Source organism: Pogona vitticeps, chromosome 6 (assembly GCF_051106095.1).
Source record: "Pogona vitticeps strain Pit_001003342236 chromosome 6, PviZW2.1, whole genome shotgun sequence".
NCBI lineage: Eukaryota > Metazoa > Chordata > Lepidosauria > Squamata > Agamidae > Pogona > Pogona vitticeps.
Window position 1 is genome coordinate 6409821 of NC_135788.1, and position 25786 is coordinate 6435606.

The window sequence follows — 25786 nt, forward strand, 5'->3', positions numbered from 1 at the left end:
TCTCTAAAGAGGGCATTCAAACCAACCTTTGTTGAAAAGGACCTCTTTTTGATGACCACCTGCTTCCTCTCTTTGAAGCACAAAGACCAGTGGTTTCCAACCTTGTTTCCCCGGATGTTCTTGGACTGCAGCTCCCAGGAATCCTGGCCAGCACAGCTAGTGGTGAAGGCCTCTGGGAGTTTTAGTCCCCTTTCCTAGTTTTGCACATGTTTCAATACTCCCTTCCCCTCCCTTTTCTGCATGGAGATGTATGGGTACTTTTGTGTGCATTTTCTTGACATGTAGACATTTCTGGTAAGCTTTCTCCCCTTAAAGGTTAAAGGTTCCCCTTGACAATTTTTGTCCAGTCGTGTTCGACTCTAGGCGGCGGTGCTCATCTCCGTTTCCAAGCCATAGAGCCAGCGTTTGTCCTTAGACAGTTTCCGTGGTCACGTGGCCAGCGTGACTAGACACAGAATGCCATTACCTTCCCACCGAGGTGGTCCCTATTTATCTACTTGCATTTGCATGCTTTCGAACACATTTTGCCATTGTGTTAAATCTACTGATGAGCACCTTCCAAAAGTATTCCCCTTTCCTTCTGCGCATTATGAAAGTGTATGCATGGTTTTGTATTCTTTAGCGTGCGCCCCCTCCCCCTTTCCGAAATGCATCACAAGCCTCACAGATATACATACTGCCAGGCAAAATGTGCTCCATCCTCCCGTAAGCCTTACAAGGTGTAAAATGGATGTTTCCCTATCGAAATGCAAATAGAGTTATTTCCTTTTCAACCTCGAGACAGCAATCCCATCCTTCTTCCAGCAGATTATAGACATGGATTACATTCTATATGTTGAAAATGTAGTTTGGAAAGACAGCCAGGCAGGCTGTGGAACTGCAGCTCAAAAAATATCTATATGTAATTTTTTCTGCCTCTTAGTCATCTAGGCAGTCCGGCCACTGTATCTTGTTCTCCTATCATTTTGCTGTTTCCCCCTTATTTTAAGGGTGTGAATGCTCAGCCATCTTCGCCAACTGTTTACTGGAAAGCTGTCTTCCAGGATTTCCACATTAAATTTGGAAGGCCTGACTGCCCTATAAATTTAACAAATTGCTCCCGAGTCTTTTGGCAAGAAAAGAGAGCATCTTTTATGTGATGCTCGGGTGTCTAGCAGGTTAACAACATCTTATTCAAGAGGAAGACGGAGTGCCAGCCTTCTGCCAAATCATCTGGAAAAAAGAAGTTGCCGTCTGGAGTAACTATATTGATAGCTTGTAATGACTTTAATTGTTTTCTGAATTTCTTTTTCCCGGTTGATTAGCAAGATGGAGGTTTGTATTGCTTCAGCAGTAATTGCGCAATCTGCTGTAATCAGTTGTTCCCAAACAGCTACTACGACCAGACTCAAATCATATGTTGTTGTTGTTGCTGTTGTTGTTGTTGTTGCTGCTGCTGCTTTAGAAACTGTTGTGTGTAGGTATTGAATTTCTAGCACATTTTTGTTGCAAGGAAAATAGAGGCTGGCGTCACAGATTGCTGCGAGAACAATGTGGCATCAGATCCAGGGATAACAGTGTGTCTGCTCTGAAGGAGGAATGCTTGGCACGTTGTAGGATAGGGAAAGCTACTGAGTTGGGGGGGCAGGGAAAGTGCTAATTTTTGTTGATTTCAATTGTCTTCAACCTAACGAGACACACCAACAAGGAGGCCAAGCTGTTTTCAGGGTCTCAGTGGTTTCCACAAAATGCCACTACTGTCCTTTATCTTGTTTTAACATACCTAGAAAGGTCAAATGATGGTCCAAATAGATACAAACAACCCATCCGAAGCTTCAGTTTCTTAAACAGGAAACACTTGTGCCATATTTGCATCCCGAGCCCCCCAAATAATTTTTCTGAAAAGGCTTTTTAAAAAAGGGAGCAATTTGATGCCAAAAATGGATAGATTTCTGGAATTCATCGCAGCTTTTTCATGCTTGTTGGGAGAAGAGGATGGCCTTCTGAATTCGAGAGGGAGCTTATGTAACCCCCCCTAGATAGCTAGAGGTTGCCCATTTCTGAGTCATAAGGAGCTCAGTAATCCAAAGAAGTAGGGGACCCCCTGGAACAGCAAACAAAGGAGTGCTTTGAAGTAGACATGATGTGTAAGGATGTGAACATCATGCCTACTTCAAGGAATCAGGTCCTTGGCTGATGTTCCATCTCCACTACTGTAAGTCAAGTTTCTAAATGGTCGATGCCACTTATGGGTGAAGTGGAAATATGCATGGAAATAAATAAGGAAAGTCTGAAACATTTTGGCTGGTGTCTCGTCACATGATGATGGTTTGGAAGGTTAGAACTCTGAGGTTTTGTGTGTATGCGTGTGTATGTGTATGTGAGAGAGAGTGTGTATTTGTGTAACAATTTTAAGTTTTATGGGGCTGCTTGCTTCGTTCAACATCTATTGGTGAACCTTGGAAACAGAGTTTGATAAAACCAGTCTTTTCTCATTCAAAGTTATATAACAGACAACATAAGCCATATAACAACAAAATGCTACAAAATGTGCGTCCGGGTCTTAGATAACAGCAACAGAAGTTGCTTGCAGAATTGTAAAGGCCAAGTGTCCCTTTCAATTAAGATTCAAGGCATCTTCCTTAATTGAGTTGGGTGTCCAATATCTAGAAGAATCACATGTGGAATCTTCAAAACACTAAAATGAAATATCAGTTTGAGTGTATGTGATTTATGAATTCACTATGTGGATACCCCCTTCCAACACAAACATATAGGAATGATACCTAAACCAAGTTGGCAAGGGCCTCAGCGGTCCAAGTGGGAACAGCAGCTCTGGCCTCTTCGGCTCTCTACCTCTTTCTGATTCAAATGTCTTACTCACAGCCCTGCTCTTTCTTAAGAGCCAAGTTTTGTTCCCTTCCTGCAGGGAAGCCATTGAAATCCACAAGCACCAGCAGAACTTCAACAAAAAAGAGGAAAGTGTGAAGCTCAACAAAACTTGGCTCCCAGCTCTCAAAAATACAGCGTGCAAAAGGACAACGAACTCTACCCAGCCACAAGGACAGGGGATCACTACACACAAAAGACCAGCTAATGACACCCATCAACCACAGTGACAGATAACTTCTTCTCCTTAGCACAGCAATACACCCACAACAAGACACACTAATCACCCATCTACAGAAAAAGACAAAAGCCTATCTCACAACCATAAATACTGCACTCCCAAGCCAACTACAGCAGAGTACAGAGTGCTGTCCTCTGAAGATGCCGGCCACAGAGACTGGCAAAACGTTAGGAAGAACAACCTTCAGAACACGGCCAAAGAGCCCGAAAAACCCACAACAGTTATGAAACTCTTCATGCTTACTCATCGGGGAAAACACCGGCACTTTTCTTTATCATCATCAACATCATATATTATATATTATAATAAGCAGGTAACATCATGCACATAAAAGTTAAAGAACTGACAGAAAGTAATGTGGACAGATTATATTTACCATGAAAAATCGGAGGCTGTGGATTACTGCAAATACAGCAGGTAGTAGAGGAGAGAAAAAGAAAAGTAAAGGATTATATCCATTCAAGCAGAGAAAAATTATTTAAGGCAGTGAAAATGGAAAATATTTTGAAAACAGAAACAAAAGCTTGATCTATGAAACAACAATTTGAAAATAAATTAAACAGCTGGAAAAATAAACCACTACATGGACAACACTTGAGAAGTATTGATGGAAAGCATGATCATATTTCAACATGGGCATGGCTAAAACTGGGGACCCTTAAGAAAGTAACCGAAGGGTTGATTTTCGCTGCAGAAGAACAAGCACTCCAAACCAACATGATGAAATCTAAGATCCAAGGAATTAGTGCTAACAGCAAATGTCGACTCTGCCAAGAAAAAGATGAAACTGTGTCACACCCCATCTGTGAATGTCCAAAGATTGCACAAACATATTACAAAATTAGACAAGATAGAGTGGCAAAATTAGTGCACTGGTCATTATGCAAAAAATATAACTTGCCAGCCTCCAAAAACCCATGGGAACATCAGATAGAGAAGATGCCAGAAAATGGGGAAGTCAAAATCTTGTGGGATTTCTGGATCCAAACTTATAGGCACCTTGAACATAACACACCAGACATAGTATTAATAGAATGAAGAAATCATTGATGTTGCAATTCCAGGGGATGCCAGAGTTGAAAATAAAAAATTGGGAAGACTGACAAAGTACAGAGACCTGGCTATTGAAACATCTTGCTTGTGGATGAAACACACTTTAGTGGTCCCTGTCGTCATTGGGGCTTTGGGAACAATATCAGGGAACCTTACCCAGTACTATAAGCAATTGCAGATCTCAGAAATCACACCATCAGAGCTACAAAAAAACAGCAATATTAGGAACAGCATACATACTACCCCGATATTTAACAGATGCTTAGGGGTTTTTGGTTAAAACTTGTGTCTGTTATATAATACCAGTCAATGTTTTTTATAATCCTGACTGTGCCTGGTTCTTTTGAATAATAATAATAATAATAATAATAATAATAATAATAATAATAATAATAATAATAATAATAATAATAATAATAATAATAATAATAATAGCATGCCATCCAGCCAGTTCTGACTTATGCTAAAAAGAGGGGGGGCAAAAGCTCTTTTAATTGTGTTTAGTCAGGAGATAAACTTGAAAATTTTCATTCTCATTTGTGGCAACAACGTAGATCCGTATCCCTACCATGGAGTAATTGAAATGACAAGGACTTCCTCGGGGATCAAAGCTGTGGCTAGCACAAGAAGTTTGTTCTCAAAAATAACATTTTGAGCATTGCGTGTATGCCAGTCTGTGTATATGTGAGAGAGGGAGGGAGGGAGGGAAAGCCGCATCCATGTGCAGAATCCTCTTGCATGCTTTGACGGTCGATACACACAAGGATACCTGGCCCTTGTAAAGCTAATGCTGAATCGCTCATTTGAACAACACGTCTCTCTCATAAAAAAAGAATAAATTTCACAGTTGGTGACACTAAAAGTAGCATTTACTAATTAGCCTCTAGGCAATATGTGTTTCCTGCCAGGATATTATTAAAGCCAGGTGATTTAACAAAAACTGATGTTACTTCAGAAAGTGCTTAATAGTAAATTGTAACATTTACCTACTGAGTTCTCTGAGGGTCCCAGCTGGTTAGCAATAATATATTTTGTTTTAATTTTGCAGATTGGATCTGTTCTGCATATTTTCAGTCCATTCAAAGACGTTTTTATTAGAACAAGCTGTTCTGGGTTTCCCGGAAACCGAATTTCTTGGGACTCACTCCTCTCTGTATTGTGGCTGAAAACCCACAATTGCCACAATTCTCAACTCTTGGGATGGGGGAGAAAGGTTGTAATTTTTCCACACTCCTGAGAGTTGTGCTAATTAATGCCTTTCCCTTCCTTTCCAACCACAAAACCAAAATCAAAAGTACTCTTTTATGGCTGGCAAATCTATTTCAGCACCAAGCTTTCACGGATCACCGTCCACTTCTTCAGACACAGGAAGAAGTGAATTTGTGTTGGCGGGAAGAAATTGGAATCCACAAAATCTCACACTGAAATCAAATTGTTCCTCTGAAAGATGCCACAATACTTGCCGTTTTGTTTTCATTGTTCTTGAAATAGAGTCATATGGCCAGCTCTTTCGTCCAACCTTTTCGTCCAGCCGTAGCTTCGGCTTGCCCTCATTTGCACAGCGTTGACCGCAGACGTGTAGCCAGTTACTGAGAAAGAGCCGTGGGCCACTTGAAGCAAGGACTGGTAGCCAGGAGTCAGCACTAGAGATGGGGGTATTCATATAAGAATAAGAATATCCCCCAACAGGTGGCGATAACAAGGGTTAGCAGTATTGTCAGCAGAGGAAACCCTTGTTATCTCCACCTATGGGGGGTATTCGTATCTAGTCAGCACTGATGAAAGGAACAAAGAGTCAACGAATAAACCAAGAGTCCCAAAACAAAACCAGGATGTGCTCTTTGTTTATTGATAGCAGCGGTCCCCAACCTTGGGTCCCCAGATGTTCTTGGCCTACAACTCCCAGAAATCCCAGCTAGCAGTGAAGACTTCTGGGAGTTTTAGTCCAAGAATATCTGGGGACCCAAGGTTGGGAACCACTGACTTACAGACATCCTATTAGCATCCTATTAGCTGGAAAGGCTCTCAAGGCAAAACAGCCATGCCGTTAGGCTCCCAATCTGAAATATATACAGCGGTGCCTTGCAAGACGAACGCCTCGCGGGACGAAAAGCCCACAAGATGAATATTTTTTTTGCAATCGCTGTGGTGTCTCGCAAGATGGCTTCTTTTATGGCTGTGCTTCGCAAGACAATTTTTTTGCAAGACTGATGCCTTGCAAGACGAAAATAATTCATTCGTCTTGTGAGGTTCCCATAGGAAATTTCGCAAGACAGCACTACTCGTGGAACAAATTACTTTCATCTTGCGAGGCACCACTGTATCTTGGTAGAGAGAGTGGTGTTAGCCTTTTGTGGCAAAAAAGACTCTTGTAGCACGTTAAAGACTGGATGTTTAGTTTGGTTGGCTCCGTTTTAGGTTTATGCCTTCATCCATCTAGCGAAGTTTGTTTGTTTGTTTGTTTATTATCCCGCCCATCGAGTGACAGAGCACAGTTACTCGACTAACAGTGATAAAAGAAATAATGACCCACCCACTGCATTAAAAAAAACCAACCAAAAGACTCCAGAGGGAATGGCAAATAAAAATTTTTTGGGGGGGGACTGTGAAAATATTAAAGTGGGGGAAGATCTTACCAAAGACCTCTTTAAAAAGCTCAGCTATTACCCGGTTCCTGAAGGTCAGCAAGGAGGTAGTTGTCTGCAGTCTCTGAAAAATGTTTGCCAGATCACATTCTTTCGTCTTTAAGATATCACAAGATGCTTTGCTGAATCTATAAAAGGCACAAAGCAAACGATGCTGGAGTGTTCTGTTAAATAAGTGCCTTTGAAAGTGGTCAGAGAGGTTATGAGCTATATTCTCCTCTGATTGGCCCCTTAGTCTTCTTGAAGGTACACGGCTGTCTTTTTACCTGTGAGTGGAGGGGTGAGACACAAATCTTTCCACCACCCAATAGTTTCCCTGTGTGGCAAAACCACTATCCCCTGCTAATGATTATTTTATGGGATTTGTAGTTCACTCTAGCAATTCCAAAGTGAGAAAAAAAAGAACATTTTTGAAGGTGCCCATAACATATGTGTTACTAGCAGTTAGTAATGGCAACCCCTGCCATTCTCTGTAAACCCTATTATAGTATTTAGTTAACAACTAGTGATTTGACTAGCAAATTAATAATATTAATTGAACAAATTATACCATTTCAGATTTGACGGCAATGAATTAATCCCCCATCTCTAACTGCCAGCAACCGATAAATTAATTTTCAAATATAAAGTTCTTTTTTTAAAAAAAAAGTGTGCATTGGGTTTCATATGTTTTGGAAAAAGTCGTCACACAAAAATGCACACAGGTTTCTGTGTGGGATGAAAAGGAATAAGAATGTTAATGGGATTCTGAGACACTAAGCAAGAATAACCCGGATAGCTCAGTGGCCTAGGTCTCTAGGACTATAGAGCAAGAGGTTGGGAGTTCAGTTCCCCTCTGTGCCTCCTTGACAGGGGTTGGATTTGATGAATCCTGAGGGTCCCTTCCAACTCTGCAGTTCTACGATGATGGTTAAGAGTGCTGCAAGGTTTTGGCATTGGAAGGGGGGCAGGGTCAAGCGCAGATCCATGGCAGACTTCATGGAAAATCTTCTAGGCCAAGGTGAAAGCTATCATTTGAGAGGGTTCACAATGAACGCCAGGTCAGTACAAAATAAAACTGCCCTCATCCATGATGTAATTCTGGATGAGGGGTCTGACCTGGCGTGCATTACTGAGACCTGGGTGGGAGAGGAGGGTGGTGTTCCCCTCTCCCAGCTATGTCCGCCTGGGTACTCAGTCCAGCACCAGGGTCGCTCGGAGGGTCGGGGAGGGGGAGTTGCTATAGTCTATAGGAGTTCTATCTCCTTGACCAGGCTTCCTGTCCCTTTGAGAGGAGGTCTTGAGGGCCTGTATTGTGTGTTGGGCTCGCGAGACAGGTTAGGGATTCTGTTGGTGTACCGCCCACCCTGCTGCGTACCAACAGTCTCCCTGCCTGAGCTGACAGAGGTAGTCTCGGACCTGATGTTGAGGACTCCCAGGCTGTTGGTGCTGGGGGACTTCAACATCCATGCCGAGGCTGCCTTGACTGGGGCGGCTCAGGACTTCATGGCCACCATGACAACCATGGGGCTGTCTCAATGTGTCATCGGTCCGACGCATGAGAAGGGCCACACCTTGGACCTGGTTTTCTCAACAGGACTGGAAGATGGTGGTTTGGATGTGGAGGGGCTGGTCGTGACCCCATTGTCATGGTCAGACCACTTCCTGGTCAAGTTCAGTCTATTAGCGTCTTCTTCCCTCTGCAAGGGTGGGGGATCTATTAAGATGATCCGCCCTCGGAGACTAATGGATCCAGATGGATTCCTGAATGCTCTGGGGGATTATCCGTCTGATATGGTCGGCGCTCCTGTCGAAGCTCAGGTCACCCTATGGAATAGGGAGATGACCCGGGCGGTTGACACGATTGCGCCTAAGCGTCCTCTCCCTGCTCGCCGAGCCCAGACAGCTCCTTGGTATACTTCTGAACTGCGGGCGATGAAGCGAGAGGGGAGACGGCTGGAGCGCAGGTGGAGGAAATCCCGCTGGGAGTCCGATCGAACACGACTTAGAGCCCATTATCGGGCCTATTTCGTGGCAATACGGCTGGCGAAACGGCAATATTTCTCCAGCCGTATTGCTTCCTCAGAATGTCGTCCAGCAGAGCTGTTTCGGGTGGTCCGGGATCTTCTTCAACCGGGAAATCCGGTGGAGGTCCCGGACTGCTCATCAGCTCGCTGTGATGAGTTTGCCATACATTTTGAGGGAAAAATCGCTCAGATTCGCAGTGGGTTGGACTCCACAGTTACTGCAGAATCAGAGGATGTGTCCAGTGCGCCGTGCTTAGGTCCAGTATTAATGGATGAGTTTCAATTGTTGAGACCTGATGATGTGGACAGGGTGCTTGGATCTGTCCGTTCTACCACCACTCCGCTCGACCCTTGCCCATCCTGGCTAATTGGAAGATCAGCCAGGGGGGTTCGCACCTGGGTCCAGGAGGCCGTGAATGCCTCTCTGAGAGAGGGAGTGGTCCCTACCGCCTTGAAAGAGGCGGTGATTCGACCACTCCTTAAAAAGCCTAACCTGGACCCAAGGCTGGTGGTCAACTACCGACCAGTGGCGAACCTCCCTTATTTGGGCAAGGTGTTGGAGCGGGTTGTGGCCGGGCAACTCCAGGCGCTGCTGGATGAAACGGATTTTCTGGATCCATTTCAATCGGGTTTCAGGCCGGGTTTTGGTACAGAGACTGCCTTGGTCGCCCTGTACGATGACCTTTGCCGGGAGAGAGACAGGGGGAGTGTGACCCTGTTGATACTCCTGGACCTCTCAGCGGCTTTCGACACCATCGACCATGGTGTCCTTCTGGATAGGCTGGCTGGGTTGGGAGTTGGGGGCACTGTTTTACAGTGGTTCCGCTCCTTCCTGGCTGACCGTGTCCAGAGGGTGGTGCTGGGGGACAGTTGCTCTGCCCCATGGCAGTTATGTCATGGGGTTCCTCAGGGCTCAATACTGTCCCCCATGCTGTTCAACATCTACATGAAACCGCTGGGAGAGGTCATCAGGAGGTTTGGGCTGAGGAGTCAGCAATATGCCGACGATACTCAGCTCTACCTCTCGTTTTCCACCAATCCAGGTGAGGCAGTCTCTGTGCTGAACTCGTGTCTGGACCTGATAATGGACTGGATGAGGGTTAATAAATTGAAACTCAATCCAGACAAGACGGAAGTGCTGTTAGTGGGTGCTTCGCCGGACAGGCTGGAGGGCCATTTCCCTGCCCTGAATGGGGTTACACTCCCCCTAAGGGACAGGGTCCGCAGCTTGGGGGTGCTCCTGGACCCCAGTCTAACACTGGAAGCCCAGGTGGACTCGGTGGCCAGGGGCGCCTTCCTTCAGCTGCGGAAATTATACCAGCTACGGCCCTACCTGGACGAGCGGAGTCTCATGACAGTCACACATGCACTGGTAACATCCCGCATAGATTACTGCAATGCGCTTTACGTGGGGCTGCCTTTGAAGACGGTCCGGCGATTGCAACTGGTCCAGAATCGAGCTGCGCGGCTGGTGAGTGGTGCAGCTGCCACGGAACATATCAAGCCGATTCTGTATAAGTTACATTGGCTACCAGTTGCTGCCCGGGCCCAATTCAAAGTGCTTGTTTTGACATATAAAGCCCTAAACGGCTTGGGCCCTGGATACCTGAAGGACCGCCTCCTTCCATATGAACCTACCCGGCAGTTAAGATCTAGCCAGGGGGCCCTTTTGAAAGAGCCGTCCCTTAAGGAGGTAAGAGGGACGGCTTGTAGACAAAGGGCCTTTTCGGCAGCTGCCCCCAGACTATGGAATGCCCTCCCGACTGAGATTCGTCTGGCGCCGACGCTGATGACATTTCGGCGCCAGGTCAAAACCTTCCTGTTCCAGAAGGCTTTTAATTGAAATAATATTAGCTGTGGGTCTGATGGCAATTTTAATTGTATTTTAATTGTATTTTAATTATTTTATCTTTTGCTGTATTGAATTTTAATTATTGTAAGCCGCCCAGAGACCTCTGGGTAGTTTGGGCGGCATATAAATTGAATAAATAAATAAATAAATAAAATAAATAAATATTCTGGCTGCCGTATCTTCTCTTGGACACAGATCTGAAGGAGGAGAGGAGGGTACCTGGCCATCAATTCCCCACCCATGACCAGTTAACCATGTCAGCAGCCAATAAGAATTTGAAACAGGTGGGACCAGATCATCCAAAGACCCAGGATTACAGAAGGGCTCAGTGTGAACAAAGTCCAAGAGAGGGTGGCGGCATCCTGCATATTTTGGGAGGTGATTCTCTCATCACAGATTGACACCTTACTGATCCATGTGCTACATTCTACAAGCTTGATCCCTAGGATAAATAACAGGAAGTCTTTAATGCTTAAACTGATCTGTCCCTTGGCTCTGTACTAGAATGAACCTGGGCCTGGAATCGGCGACGTCAAACTAGTCTGCTGATGATTCTTGATCAGCTCTACTTCACCGTTCATAATCTCCAGTCTCCGAACTGCAGAGCTGGAAGGGATCTTATGGATCCTCGGATCCAGCCCCTGTCAAGGAGGCCCAGTGGGGGAATTGGAACTCCCAACCTCTGGCTCCACAACCCGACGCTGAAACCACTAAACTCTCCAGCAGTAAAAGTATACAGCTATTCCCTCTGTTAATTTTGATCACTACCAGTTCTTTGAGATCCGTAGAGGCATAAGAAAGCAAACTGGAAATGAGTCGCTCAGTTGGCTTATATTTCTTTTATCTAAATATTCTGCATCTCTGTTATGGAAACCCAATTGTCTCATTGCAACACTTGACCAAAACAAATTGTAAAGTTAATTGCACGGACTGTGAATAGCAAGGGAATCTTACTTTGGAGACGTTTGGGGTCAACCTCCACTGATTCGTTGTGTGGCTTTGCCAAACTTATGACCTTCGCTTCAGTTCTATCTTTTGTAAAACAGGGATATGAGTTGTTGGCCTTTATTATGACTTGAACATATTGTAGGCATGTTTTGTGGTGGTGGTAGTAAACAAAACTACAAACTGAATTAACTTTGGGTTGTGATGTTGTGGAAATACAGTGGTGCCTCACTAGACGATGATAATCGGTTCCACTGAAATCGCTGTTTAGCGAAATCATTGTCTAGCGAAAAGCATTTCCCCATTGGAATGCATTGAAACTGTTTAATACGTTCCAATGGGGAAGAATCGTCGTTGTCTAGCGAAGATCGGCCATAGGAAAGCCGCATTGCGAACCGCCAATCAGCTGTTTAAATCGCTGTCTTGCAAAGCTTAGGTCCCGAAAACACCCGTTTTGCGAGCATGGACGGAACTCTCAAAATCATCGTCTAGCGAAAATCGGTTTGCAAAGCAGGGACCAAACATTGTCCAGCGAAATTCCCCTATAGGAATCACTGTTTTGCAAATCGCTATAGCGATCGCAAAAAATCAATGTCTAGCGAAAAAACTGTCATGTGGGGTAACTGTCTAGCGAGACACCACTGTATATCAAAGCATCCCAAAGTGCAGGTTGTTAGAGAAGCAGCCCCATAGGACTGTGACATATTGTCCTTTGTGGAAATGATCTGAAGAGATGATAGTCATCAGAGCCATGTAGCTTTTCAGAGTTTACCTTTGCTTTCTCCTAGTATGACTTGTCAATAAAAGAGTAATAATTAATAATTGCACACCATGAATTTGATTCTGGCTTATGGAGATTGTTTGGGGGTGGGTAGTGTTTTATCACGCCTCCCTCCTTTATTTTTATTTTTTTGAGCATTCTGGGACTTACTATCTTGCCCAGGGCTGTCCAGGATTTCTGTTCTCCCTGGAAGCATCCTTCTGTCCTGTGGGCTTCTCAGCCAGGTACACCACTCACTGACTCTCTCTGCTTTTCTAGAAACTTAAAACCAGTTTAATATTGATACAAGAGTTTCAGATGAATCTTTTTTTAAAAAAATTGTCGTGTGTGGCAGTTTTGAAATTTAGACCTCTGCTATGTGACACTCCATCAGGATAGGATTATGGGTGTGACATTTATAGGAAGAGAGGGGATCAAGCAGATGTATTGGAAAGAATCAGGTCTTAACAAGCTTGTACCAGGGAACCGTCGGCCGCGAGGAGGTAAATCTCTCTTGGAAAAGTGCTGAATTCCACTTTTGCCTGGGTTATGTGGGGCAGTCAGCAAGGATTTTGAAAGCTGTTTGATTATTTTAAAAATATCTTCCCAGGTCACATTTAATCAAGTCCACAACACCAAGCGCATTGCTGTTGAGGTTTCTCTTATAAATAAAATTTGACAGGAAGAAACAAAATACCTCCAAAATCAACAGCAGGCTACTCGGAGAACATGTCTCCACCTATGGCCCCATCACCCTTCCTCTTTAAAAAGTTACCAACCATTCCAGGCGTCCCTGCTGAAACCTCAGAATAGATGCCTAATTCAATACACAATGACAGGACCCGTGGTGCATTTGGAAGTATGGGCCGCAGAAGTCTTGTTAGTGCCGAGGTTTGAGTGCAAATTTAATCCAGTGTAATTGAAAAAGCTGCTTCTTTGCCAAAGTAATTCAGTCGTTTTCCACGTCGGTGTTCTTGATTGCTTCAGCATCTCTTGGAAATGCCGTAGAGGTTCAGGATTGGGGAGAGACGACGTGGCTCTCCACTATCTGTCTTCTTCTACAAAATGCCCCTGCAGAGAAGACACTGTTGGCTAGAGGGTGAACCCCAGACTCCGTTGCCATGAAGAAAAGATCTGTGGCTGATGGTAGCTTTTTGGACTATACTTCCCAGAATCCTGCAGCCAGCAAGACCACCATGAAAGTAGTTCCAATATGTAATTTAGGGGATTGTAGCCCACCCCCTAAATCATTGGCTGTGACTCAGGATGAAAAAAAAATCTTTTTAATGAAGAGCACAGTTTTCCGTGTTAATATTTACCGTTCTGCTTAATTCAGAGCTAAATATGCTTTGCATGGATTGTAAAAGGTCTGGTAGAACACAATACTCTGGCAACATCTGTAAAAGAAGGAAATTGAGATCTTGAGATCAGAATACATGGCACATGGCCCTGTCTTTTAAAATAACCAAAATTCCTGCTGAAGGTGGTGATGCAACCTCCTTCTGATGGTCCATATTGCTCCAGAAAGGCTTGGTTGCTGTGATGCTATATGATAATGAAGGAACTGGAGTTATTCTTGGGGGAGACAGGAATGCACCCCCCATGACTGCTTGCAGACATTTCCTTTTCTCCAACAACCAACTCCTCGAATCTCACACCTAGCAAGCTCACTGGCCACAGGGATAGTGGGCGCTTGGGAGTTAGAGTGCAAGAAAACCATGTTTGTTAACTTTTTAGACACTTGTCTGAATGAGCCCCCTGCCGCTTCCAAATGTCTGAACTGTCCTTCTTTCCACCCCTGCCAAATCGGCCTTTCTCCCTCCTTTTTTGAACCCAATCGCTGAAATCCTGTTGCATCGCTTAAATGGGCATCGACTCAACGTTATGCTTGCAGTTGCTACGAGAAGTGTTATTGGCCCTTCTGCTGGCCAATTGTGCAATTGGTTGTGATGGGAACCACACAGCAGATTGTGCAACTGGTGTGGCTGGGGCATCATACCTGACCAAGTTATGCCTGCGTAATTTTATGTGACGTGGTGCCAAACTGGAGTCCAGCCTGTGTCCCCAATTTTAAAATCAGCAAAACTATCAGTTCTGCCTCAGTCCAGCTACCTAAGCCCACTTTTACTACCTGTGTCCATGTGGCCTGGGTTGCATATTTATTTATTTATTTATTTATTTATTTATTTATTTATTTATTTATTTATTTATTCATTCATTCATTCATTCATTCATTCATTCATTCATTCATTCATTTATTTATTTATTTATTTATTTATTTATTTGATTTATACCCCGCCTATCTGTCCCGCCAGTTCCACTTCCATGGAACAATCATTAGCTCCTTGTGAACATAGCCTACATTCGTTCAAGAATGGTGGTTGGCGCCACCTCAAGAGGCACCAAACGCATCTAACCTGCTTGTTGGAATCTTTCCTAAATTTGCTGGGGTTTTTTTCTTCCCTGGGGTAGTGAAGGTATCTCCACACTATACTGTAAATACCAATTTAATGCCATCGTAAGTGCTGTGGCTTCGTCCTGTAAAATCCTGGATTTGCAACTTTCTGGTAAAGAGGTCTAGTTCCTTCCCCCTAAACTACAACAGAGTCTTCTAAGTGCATATCAGAATCCCCCAATTCTTTGCATATCGTATCAAATGAATGTAACCGTGTCATGCAGAAACACAACAGGGGGGTGGTGGGTGACTCTGTGTGTGTGTGTGTATCCCACCCTTTCTCATTTTGACCAATAATTTCAAATTCCATTCGATCTGCACAGATATCAGTTATTTGCCAGATAGCAACTATTCTCGGTTATGACCACCTGGCAGCTATGAAATCCCTCAGGACACTGCGGGCTTTAAGGCCCCTCCGAGCTTTATCCCGATTTGAAAGCATAAGGGTAAGGGTTGCCATCTTTCCATGTTTATGCCATGCGTGCATCTGAATTAACCAATACCTTCTCTCTCTGTCTTGCAGGGAATTTGCCACCAGGTCTTTCCTTAAGGTGGCCCATGGTGGTCGCCATGAATCTTCCATGAAGCCCAAACTAAAGACGGATTATTATTAATTTTTTTTTAGAGGAGAGGGCTACCATAAAAAAACACAGATCAAGCAACAATGTTAACAATTCTGACATTGAGTGATGATTTAATTGGCATGGGCAGCGTTCTGTTTCTTTAAAAAGAGTAACAAGATGTGTATAGGATTGGCACAACATACGTGCGATTCATCTTGACAGCACCAAATTAGCGTTCGCATAATTTAATAATGGGAGAGACGCCTACGTCTCTGCCAGTTTTGTTCAGTTAAACGTACATTTTTTTAAAAATCAGCTTTTGTTTTGGGGAAGTGGGGCTGAAACCACCGCAGAGATTGGAAAGGGTACATTTTTGCGACGTCAACTCCCAGAGCAGATAGGGCTTGTCCTCTAAAAACTTTAACTTTTCCAAGCTCTGAGCGATGGTCAGCATGAGAAACTATTTGCTTTTTTTTCTGCCCGTTTTCGATGGCAACCAGAACTCCATGTGGCCACTTTGGGGAAAGCAGGTGCCATTTAAAAGGGTGCGTCCAAGCCTGAATGATATGTATACATAACCTCGAGTTCCTAAGTTTTGTATGATTTCATGTTGCTTTGGAAATCAAGGGTTCAAAGCGTTCAAGGAAAGAATTTTTTCTCTGCCTGGGTTCTTTTCTGCTCCTTGTCTTTCGTCTCTGCCTGGTTAATCGGATATTTTCCTTCCCCTAGGCTCTTTCCTCACCAATTGGTTAACCAAGTTTATCTTTTCAGGTGCAAATCCAGAGAGCGGAAGACGCGTGGTAGGAGTTATGCTAATAGTGTGGACTCTTTTCTTCCCCCCATTTCTGTCTCCATTCAGGTGTCATTAGTAAGCCTCATAGCTAGTACTCTTGGATACTCCGAAATTGGTCCCATTAAATCCCTTAGGACCCTCAGAGCTCTGAGACCCTTAAGAGCACTCTCACGATTTGAAGGGATGAGGGTAAGATTCAATTTAACCCCCTCCCCTCCAACAAGATCCATCGTGAAGCCCATGTATCCGTGAACGTCCACCCGCATGTCATGAAGATCACATCGCTCATTCTTTTGTTCTGTTTTGCTTTGGTTTGCTTTCCATCCCGACCTGTAAATGAAACAGCCCATCATGATGCCATATGTTGCAAAATACCTTCTTGATCTTTCCCTCTTCCTGTTACGAAATCACCTTGCTTGCTTGGAGTAGCTTGGGCTTTGACTGGTTTGCTTCGTCGTGGATTCCATTGTGAGCTAATCCAGAGCCTGGAAAAATCCCAGAATCCCCCAGTCATAGGCACCCAGACACACAAAGAGAGAGAGAGAGAGAGAGACAGAAAGAGAGAGCAAGAGAGAGAGCAGGAAGCCATCCAATCATTATCCTATTTCAAAGCTATGTAAATTCTCAGGGCAGGATGCAAGCCAGTCCTTGCATTGACCAAGGAAACCTCATCAGCCAGTCCAGGAAGAGAGAAGCCTGGCTTTTCCCCCAGACAATGTCCTCATGCTCTCCCTCCACAGCCCTTCAGCCTTCTGTGCCACCCACAATGTTGCCCTGGGGTCCAGAGCACATACAGAGGCCATGCAGCAGCTGCATGCAGGTACAGATGTTGCCCTATCTATTCTCCACCATCCATCAACACAGCAATCCAATTCAGTTCTGGCCTTAAGGTGCAGTAAGCACATTTGTGAAAGGCCAGAAGTCCTCTTCAAATAAGCATTTTGAAGAGGGCCAGGGGTGCACTGATTGGGAAAGAGTAGCAAGCTGCTCTTCTCTGCCCGACCACATTCTTCTCTGCCCTCGACCTTACATGACATTGGCTCTTAGGTAGGGTTTGAAAGTGAGCTAGGGGGATATATGATCCATTCCCCCCCCCCCAGCCTTGCACCTCCCATGTGGAAAAATCCTCCTTCGGTCATTTACTGTACATCCACCTAATGGTAACTGTGCTAACTCTGCACTGGCCCTAAGAAAATCTCCCTATATAATGTTGCGTACTACAAATGCATTTAAATGTGAACTCAAAGGAAAGACCGTGTGGAGCATTTCCCTTTGAATGGTTCCGGTTCCGGAGTTCCGTCTCCCAGCATATCTACCTTTATGTTCGATGGCCCATTATGACTTCTTGTTGCATAGAGAGCTTGCGCATGTTCGCCCATTGACAGTTTGGCGTGCAGAAATTTGTACCAGTCACCTTTGTTGACCGCTTAAGGATTAGCACCTTGCACATTCCTCTTCCTTATTTGTTATATGCTGTGCGGGGTGGTGGTGGGGAATGCTCCCCCTATGCCATGTCTTCCAGTTTCTGCCTTCAGGTTGGGAGATGGAATCACCACCTTTTTCACCCCTAGTATCTGTGCTACGAGCTTTAAGCTGCCCTTTGTTTTCAAAAACGCCACGAATCAATAGAGGTGATACCAACATTTCCGCAAGGTTCAAGTTTTCCAAAACCCATGGAGATTTCCACTGAATAAAGACACTGTTAATAAAGGAGAAGAGGTTAAAAAGAAAAGAAGTGTTTGCAATTAGAAAATATGGCATCTCCAACCCCTTTCAGCCATGCTCCGAATTCTGCCAGGATGTCTTTGAGAATTTGTGCTTCATAGCAATCACATGTATGGAAGAGAGAGCCTGCATCTACAGCCGGGCAGCTTTCTTGTGTAGTCCCTTCTGGAACTGGGGATGTATTTATTAATGTGCTTATTTACCAACTCACTTGTTTGTGTTGTGAACATGGCGTTTGTGCTGTGCTTGTGCTGAAGCATTTCAGTCTGCATTTTGTGTTCCTTATGCATGATTATATTGCATCTGCGTTGTGCTGTGTTTGTGCTGAAGTATTTCAGTCTGCATTTTGTGTTCCTTATGCATGATTATATTACATCTGCATGTCTCGTTATTTCTCCGATTGCAATACCTTTGGTCCAGCCTTGCTTGTTTTTTTTAAAAAAATTTGCAATACTTCTTGTCAGGAAAATATAGAAAAGAAGGACTGGTTAGCTGACAGAACAACACATTGATTGACTGACTGACTGATTGATGGATTGCTGTTTTTGAAAAGGGTACTTCTCCTCTCTCAACTAAAAGAGCTAATAGGGGACAAGCTAGTTGTGACTGTCATAAACCCTAAATGCTTCTATGACACTGCAGTGGGAACAACGTCTAGCAGGGTCAAGGCCTGGCTAATCAACTCATCATTAAAATAAGTCACCGGAGGTTGCTCTAAAAAGAAGTACCCCCCCCTTCCAGGATTTACTAAAATTCTGTCTGGTGGACTTCTATGGGGCAAGGAATCTGTGACCCTCTAGATCAATACAAGAAAAGCACGGAAGCAGGTTTTTGCTCGGTTTTGCTTTACAGTAGAGCTGCCTCAGATGAAAGGGCGCGCAACTACCAAAGGTCCTAAAGCCGGACACACTCGTCTCTGGATTTTGGAGGGCCACCCCTATTGCTACCACTTAGGGGAAAGCCTGCCTCTGCTGCCTGCCACCTTCTTCCACCCCCACATGTTTTTATCCCAAAACGGGGAGGAACAGGGCTGCTGAGGAGCTCACAGAGTGTGATAGAATTGCCCCTGCATGAAGTTTATAGAGAATTGCTGGATAGTTCAGTGGTTTAGGCATCTGGTCAGGAGTTCGATTCCCCGCTGGTCTTCCTTGACAGGGGCTGGACTCCGTGATTCATAGGGTCCCTTCCAGCTGTGCAATTCTAAGATTATGATTATAATAATATTATTATTATTGACCCATATGAGAATGGAAAGGTTCTTAGACCGGACAAGCCTAGAAAGGCAGTATAAGGAGTTGGCTTTCCTAAGCAGTTTACAACAGGCAGAGAGCTGTTACAACCATAACAGTGGGGTGTCCAGTCCATTCTGATGCTTTCCAGGGTTTTCCAGGTAGAGAATACTCAGAAGCGGTTGGCCATTCCCTTCTTCTGAGGGTTCCCCTGGGATTGCGCAACTTCCCCAAAGGCCACACCGGCTGGCTGTACTCACAGGAGACACAGCGGGGAATCGAACTCTTCCTAACCCACTGAGCTAAATCTCCTTTTATCCTCATCTTCTCCAGCACCCGATCTTCTGTCAGCTTCTACTCTGCTTCTCAGGTTGTTCCCAAGGGGTCAAATGCCCTTGAATGCGCCACCACAGGTAGCCTTCTCATCCCCACTACCACTGGTGGAAAGAGAGGTCTAACAAGTGGGGGAAAACAGCCACGAGAAGGACGAATACCCAAGTGTCCTGTTGTATGGAAGACAGTCCTCTACTGTCTATCTATCTAAAGAATAGTCTGAAGTCGAACCATAAGAAGGAGGAACATAGGCATTGTAGTTCCCCACCAGCCTTCAGCAGCAGGCACAGAGGTTACAGGTCACAGACGTCCACATCAGAACTAGATATGTTGTACACCTGTTTGATTACAGAAACAGTTCGAATTAGTAATTATTCATATACATTAGAATGATCTAGTCCATTCTAGGCACAGAGAGATAGAGTTTACCTCTGGAGGGCTTCCCTAAACCCAACCCAGTCCTGCCAGAATATTTAGGATTTGACCAGGAAGAGGGACAATTGTACATACGTTCACTGTGAGACCACAATCCATGGTGTGCTACATGTTTTCTTCAGAGGCAGCAGCAAAGGCCAGCTTGAGATTCTCCTATGCAAAGCTTGTGGGAGTGAATATTTTGTTTTTCTTGTTTGTTGGTTGATGACTTCCAGAATCTCCTGGCCATCAATGCTCCGAAGGACTGGGGTTCTACATTTTTAGGCATCCTTCAGTCTTGAGAGACTATGGTAATGCACTCTGTATGGAGGACTTGGAACAGCGTCTAGTGTGGCTGAGAAGGCCAATTCGAGAGTGACAATCCCTTCCACACTGAAGACAAATCCAATCTGTCCCCTGATTTGGCTGCTTTCAGGACTGCCTCTTGGCCTTGGCCTGCTGGACAAGGGTCTCTACAAATTGGGAGAGGCTATGATGCAGCGCCTGCCTCCAGGCTGAACACTCAGAGGTCAGGGTTTCCCCTCTGTTGAGGTCCAGAATAGAATAAGGATATACCAAATATTCACAAGTTTTCTGGGTTTTTCTTTTTAAGTATGTCTCGACACAATGAGACACTCCTTCAAAAAAGGGCCAGTTACAACAAGATTATTATTATGGGGGGTGGGGGGTTTCTTCCCTGCACAAGACCCAAAAATACAAGCACTTTTTTAAAAAAAACAGCAGTAGCTTTAGCAAAAATTGGGAGAGGGTTCCACAAAAACATTGTAGTTGTGCAAAATGCAAGGCCTTTGATTTGGGGGAAAAAAATGCAAACAACTAACAACTTTATTCCCTATCTGCTATCAGAGGCAGACACCACATGTTTCCTAATGACAGAGCCAGCCCATCAGAGATGGTAAAGTTTATTTGTTTGGACAACAGGTTCCAAAGTACATCTCCTGGTATGGCCATGAGCTATGCTTATTGGGTTAACGTGGGAGTTGCAATCCAAAACAAGTAACTTTTTCCATCTCTGGTTTGGATCACTCCATTTCCTATTCGTTTGAACCTAGTTTATTCTCCTTTTAAACCTGTTTCTTGCTTTCATCGGGCAGAAGCAAATGTTGTAGACAATCCATGGTTAGAAAAGAGGATTCCTTAACTGCTGAAAATATCTGACTACACAACAAGAAGTTTTCTCACTGGTCTGCAGAACTTAAGCATGGGATATCTTGAAGTCTGATTTCTTGAACCCCAGTGTCTGCCTGAATCACATCTCTCCAACACTACCATGCTTGTAGTGGTTTTTCTATAGCATCTGTTTCTGCCTTAAGACTTTGGCTTTTTCTATTTTTCCTTCTCTTAACAATTTTTTGCTTAACCTACTATCCCATTCTCAAACCTGAGTAGGCAGATTGTGGTGCTCCAAAATCTCATGCTTCTCTCCTCCTTTTGATGTTAGGCCAGTCTGATCAATCAAAAAGATAAGCAAGGTATTAAATATGGCACCATGCAGTCATTCAGAGGCACAGATTTGTTCATAAAGGGCCATTTGTTCAATGCATAGCTATTGAAGCAAATAATCCACCCCAAAAATCCTAAGGACAGTTCATTCATTCTTTTGGGGGTTCCAATAGTGGGCAGATCTGTGCAAAGACAATGACACCAATCAATGCCCAATTTGCCAAATACTTTTCAACTTCTGGGTCTACTTGCAGGTGCTTATAATTTTGCTTTACCATTGGGCATCCTGAACAATTGCTTCTGCCATCTCTTAGGTTCACCATGATCATCTTTGCAATTTAAGATGAATCGAGTCCCTGTCCTTAATGAACTTACCGTTCAAAAGCTATGCATTTGAAGGACTACATTTTATTTCTTTTCGCTGTTATTGCTCTCTAGTTATAACAGAAATGTGCCATCGAGTCAATCCCAACTTATGACGATCCGTTCTAGGGTTTTCTAGATATAGAGTATTCAGAAGTGGTTTACCATTCCCTTCCTCTAGGGGGCACCCTGGGACTCTGCAGCTTGCCCAAGGCTACCCAGGCTGGCTGTTCCCCTGTGAGGCACAAGTGGGGAATCGAACTCCCTGAGCTGCCTGCTGTTTTGCTTCTAGTCCCCATGTTTTCCCACCTGCGCCTTGAGAACTACAGACTGAAGGACAAGCCATGTCCTTTGGAGGCCGAGCGAGTGAGGCTTGTGCCTTACATAGTTCTTGCTCATTTCAGTAGTGTTGATGAAGAAGAACATCCTAGTGCTTCTGGTAGACAAGGACTCCCACATCTCACAGACCCCCATGATCCCTGGGCTATAATAATTTTCAAACTACAGCATCCTGAGCCAATTCAGCCAGGCTGCCTCTAACTGAGAAAAGTAATTTTTTCCAAGCTTCGGTTAGTAATGGCGGCTAAGTCCATCTTAGTCTAACTGAAGTCCATTAATTTCAAATGACTTGTAAAAAAAATTTGTGATATAAGCTGGATCCACAACAGTATTATTGTGGCTGTTTCCCCAATGAAGAGCTAGGCTCAATGATATGCCTAATATGTTTTCAGAAGAGGTGCTCCCCCACATGGTGAAATACACCTGTTGGTCGTATGTCATGGTTAGTGTGCTCTGTTTGGAGTTAGTCATTGCAGGATAAACAAGGGCTACATTTCTACATCTCATTGGCGAGGCACATATCTCTGAGGAAGTCCCGTTGTGGGAGTGAAAACAAGCTAATGGAAGGAAATCCACATTCCCATTAATGACTAGTTTGACCCTGAAGATAACCCTATACACAGGAAAAGAAAGCATTAAAATCGGTTAATTTATGATTTGAATCCGGAGCTTCTCTGTTCAGATGGACGCATTTTGCAACAGAGAAAGGCTAGCTTTCTATGTGACCTGGTGGTCTTGTCTGGACTGGATGTTCTGTTTCTGATCTTCAGGAATATCATCATTGGCTTGTCCGTTAAAGTGAAGAAGAATCATTACAAACAAGCGCAAATCCAACTCATTCTAATTTTAGTAAGTTTACCCACACTTAGCCATGACTCAGGGTCAGGTAAAGCTTAGCATTATTACCAACCGATGATATGCTGCAGAATATACAAGGAAATTCATACACACACCCCCCCCAAGAGATGCATTAAGTACTTTTAACATTGAGGTACAAATACATCAAGCAGGAAAGGATGATAATAGCTAGTGAGTTCTTCCTGAGGGAACACATTTAGAGACAAATAGCCTCCTTCTCAAAGGAATGGGTTTGGTGAAGCTTCTTTGAAGTTAATGGGGCCTGTGATGGTGGGTTGACTGAAGCATCAGGAGGGAAGGCAGCCTGAGGCCACAGTCAAACTCAGCCGGGGGGGGGGAGGCGGAGAGGGGAGAGCTTGAGAAAATTACTGTTTTGGACTTTAACTTCCAAAGTCATCCAGCCCCAAGCAAAATAATTCTAATTTCTGTGGAGAGGACATACATCACATTTTTTTGTCTTTCTCCTTGATTATTACCACCCAGGGGGGTGCCTTAACTCCTTTGCCCCTTGGGCTGTTTGGCCACAGTGGTCAGAAAGAAAACGTTGGACCGGAACACCAACTCGTGTCACAAATGATTTGAAAAAGGGGTGGGTGGGCGGCCGGCCAGACAGCTAGGAAGATGAACTAATAATCCTGACCATGGCTTCTCCAACTTGTAAGCCAAAGAGTATCATATTTTTCCGTGTATAAGACTATATTTTAGTCTAAAATCTTTAGACTAAAAATTGAGGGTCATCTTACACACGGACGTAAGCTGAGGAGAGAACAAAAACAAGTGGAGGGGAAAGCAGGGATCAAAGCGATCCTGCATCGCTTTGATCCCTTTCCCCTTGCACTTGCTAAGCCCCACTTAGATTTCTTAATTTTGGATTAGAAAAGTGGGGGCATCTTATACACAGAAAAATACAGTAATTTTTCCAAGATCTGTCTGTTTCCAGTCACATTCAACACCGAGAAGGTCTAAAGGACCAACCATGCAGCGAGGTGGTGGTGGTTCAGGTTTTTTTTAAAAAAGAAGCAAAGCTATGTAAGTGCAGAGGGTCCCTTTATTTGGATTGAGACCTTCTGGGAAAGGTCGCTTTCCTCTTCATATCAATTGTAGGTGCTGAAGAGTGCCGTCTGCGTCCAGATTTTAGTAGAGGGAGAATTTCCAGCCACTTCACTAGGGCCAGCCCTACCATTATGCAGCATGAAGCGGCAGCCTCAGGGGACAGACGCTGAAGACGCAGAAAAAAGGAAAAACTGTGCAATGGTGTGCCACTGAAGGTGCTCACCCTGCACTTACCTGCTGCAGTGGAGCATCCTGAAGCCGCCAGCCTTTCTGGTTGGGTTTCATCCAAGAAACGGAAGAAAGCCATTTTCTGGTCCTTTGGCCCTTCTCAGAATGCAGAACTATGGGTCACATTTATATACTTCTTTAAACATCCACCAAGCAGTTACTCTCATCTCATTTGCCCCTTCAATTAGACATCTTTTAGAACTGAGCTCAGGAACTTACATCAGGAAAGAAAATACAAAGGATTCTAATCCTCTTTCTATGAGTGGAGATGAAAACTGTCCTCTTTTGAGGGGCAGGCTTGACAACATCCAGAACTCCACTGCCACATGGCCAGTGTTCAGGAATTTATAGTCCAGAGGAGAGAGAGAGAGAGAGAGAGAGAGAGAACTGCCTCCATTTCTCCCCTTGACATAGAGGACAGGCCAGTTTTAATGTGCATGAATTTACATTCTTGAAAAAAACTGTTTGCAAAGAAACCAGGCCTTAAACATGCTCTCCAAACTCTGGAGAAATTAGGCTTGTTAGGTTTGTTCTAATACAGGTTTTAACTTAAACCACTGTAGTAATGTTAGCTTTTTTTAAAAAAAAAATCCATCCACTGGCATCAGAAAGAATCGTGCAAGGGTACCATACATCTGGGCAAAATTATGCTTTTTCGAAATCACCCGAAGCCGCACGAGGTGTTTTGCTGTACGTTTTTGTGTCTTGTTACCTGTCTTAGCAATTTCCTGGAGAGAACAGAGGGAGAAGCAGAGGAATGGAAGAGAATCACGCATGGCCTGTTTAATGCTTGGCATTTGTCTTTACAGTACTTGCATGCTGGCGTGTGCTGATCCCATGCATGGGTGCTACTCCATAGCGTTCCTCATTTGGAAATCCACCCTTCTAAATTTTTAAAAAGTTTTTACATTTGCAACAGTACTGGGCTGGCACAAATGGACATTGGACAAAAGTGCTCTTTGGCCAAAGAAACGTTTCTCTTCTCCTCTCCGTCTTTGACCAAAGATTTCCTTTGGGACACTTTGGAGAACGGAAATTGTTTTTCCACCATTTTGACGGAACAACGCTGAATCAATAAGAACGCCACACACAAAATAACTACCTTCTTAGTTAACTACCTGAAGCTTGGACTTTGATCATGTAACAGGCACCGAACCATAAGGGTTCCTAGGTCCTTAGAGACATAAGTCAAAATGTCTTTTATGTAAAAATGTGGGTGTAAAATGACACAAACACTAAATCACCACCTTCCCCATGCTATAGCTCATCTCTCTCATGACATCCTTTGCTGATCAAATATTCTCCAGAGTAATGAACGAGAGGCACATGGTCTCTGATCTGTAATGAAGAGGGTGATGGGATGGTCAAACACAGTTGAAGGGCACCAGGTTGGTCTTCTCTTTTCTGAACACCAACCAGCAGAAGAACATGAACTGTAAACACTTTTAAAAAAAATAAAACAGGTGCCCTCTCTTGGTTTTCAGAAGATTTTTTAAAAACATTTTTAGAAAGGGTCCCTGAATAAATCACCTCCCAGGAGGATTGCTAGGTCAGTAACATGCCATTCCCCGTGGTTTCAGAGCCAAAGTCCAAGACCTT

At 44.2% G+C, this 25786-nt stretch overlaps 1 protein-coding gene across 6 annotated transcripts in view; it reads left to right on the forward strand.

Annotated features, from left to right (window-relative positions):
* The window catches only part of LOC110071938 (sodium channel protein type 5 subunit alpha), a 281534-nt gene that overhangs the window by 236059 nt on the left and 19689 nt on the right, over positions 1 to 25786 (forward strand). For 2 of the 6 annotated variants that reach the window (XM_073002844.2, XM_078378173.1), the window contains one exon: positions 16248 to 16370. The exons of 2 other annotated variants lie outside the window; for them this stretch is intronic. In XM_073002844.2, the coding sequence (XP_072858945.2) occupies positions 16248 to 16370 (123 nt within the window). Of the gene's footprint in view, positions 1 to 15148; positions 15272 to 16247; positions 16371 to 25786 lie in introns of all 6 variants that reach the window. 2 more of the 6 variants (XM_078378169.1, XM_078378171.1) reach the window with 1 other exon arrangement.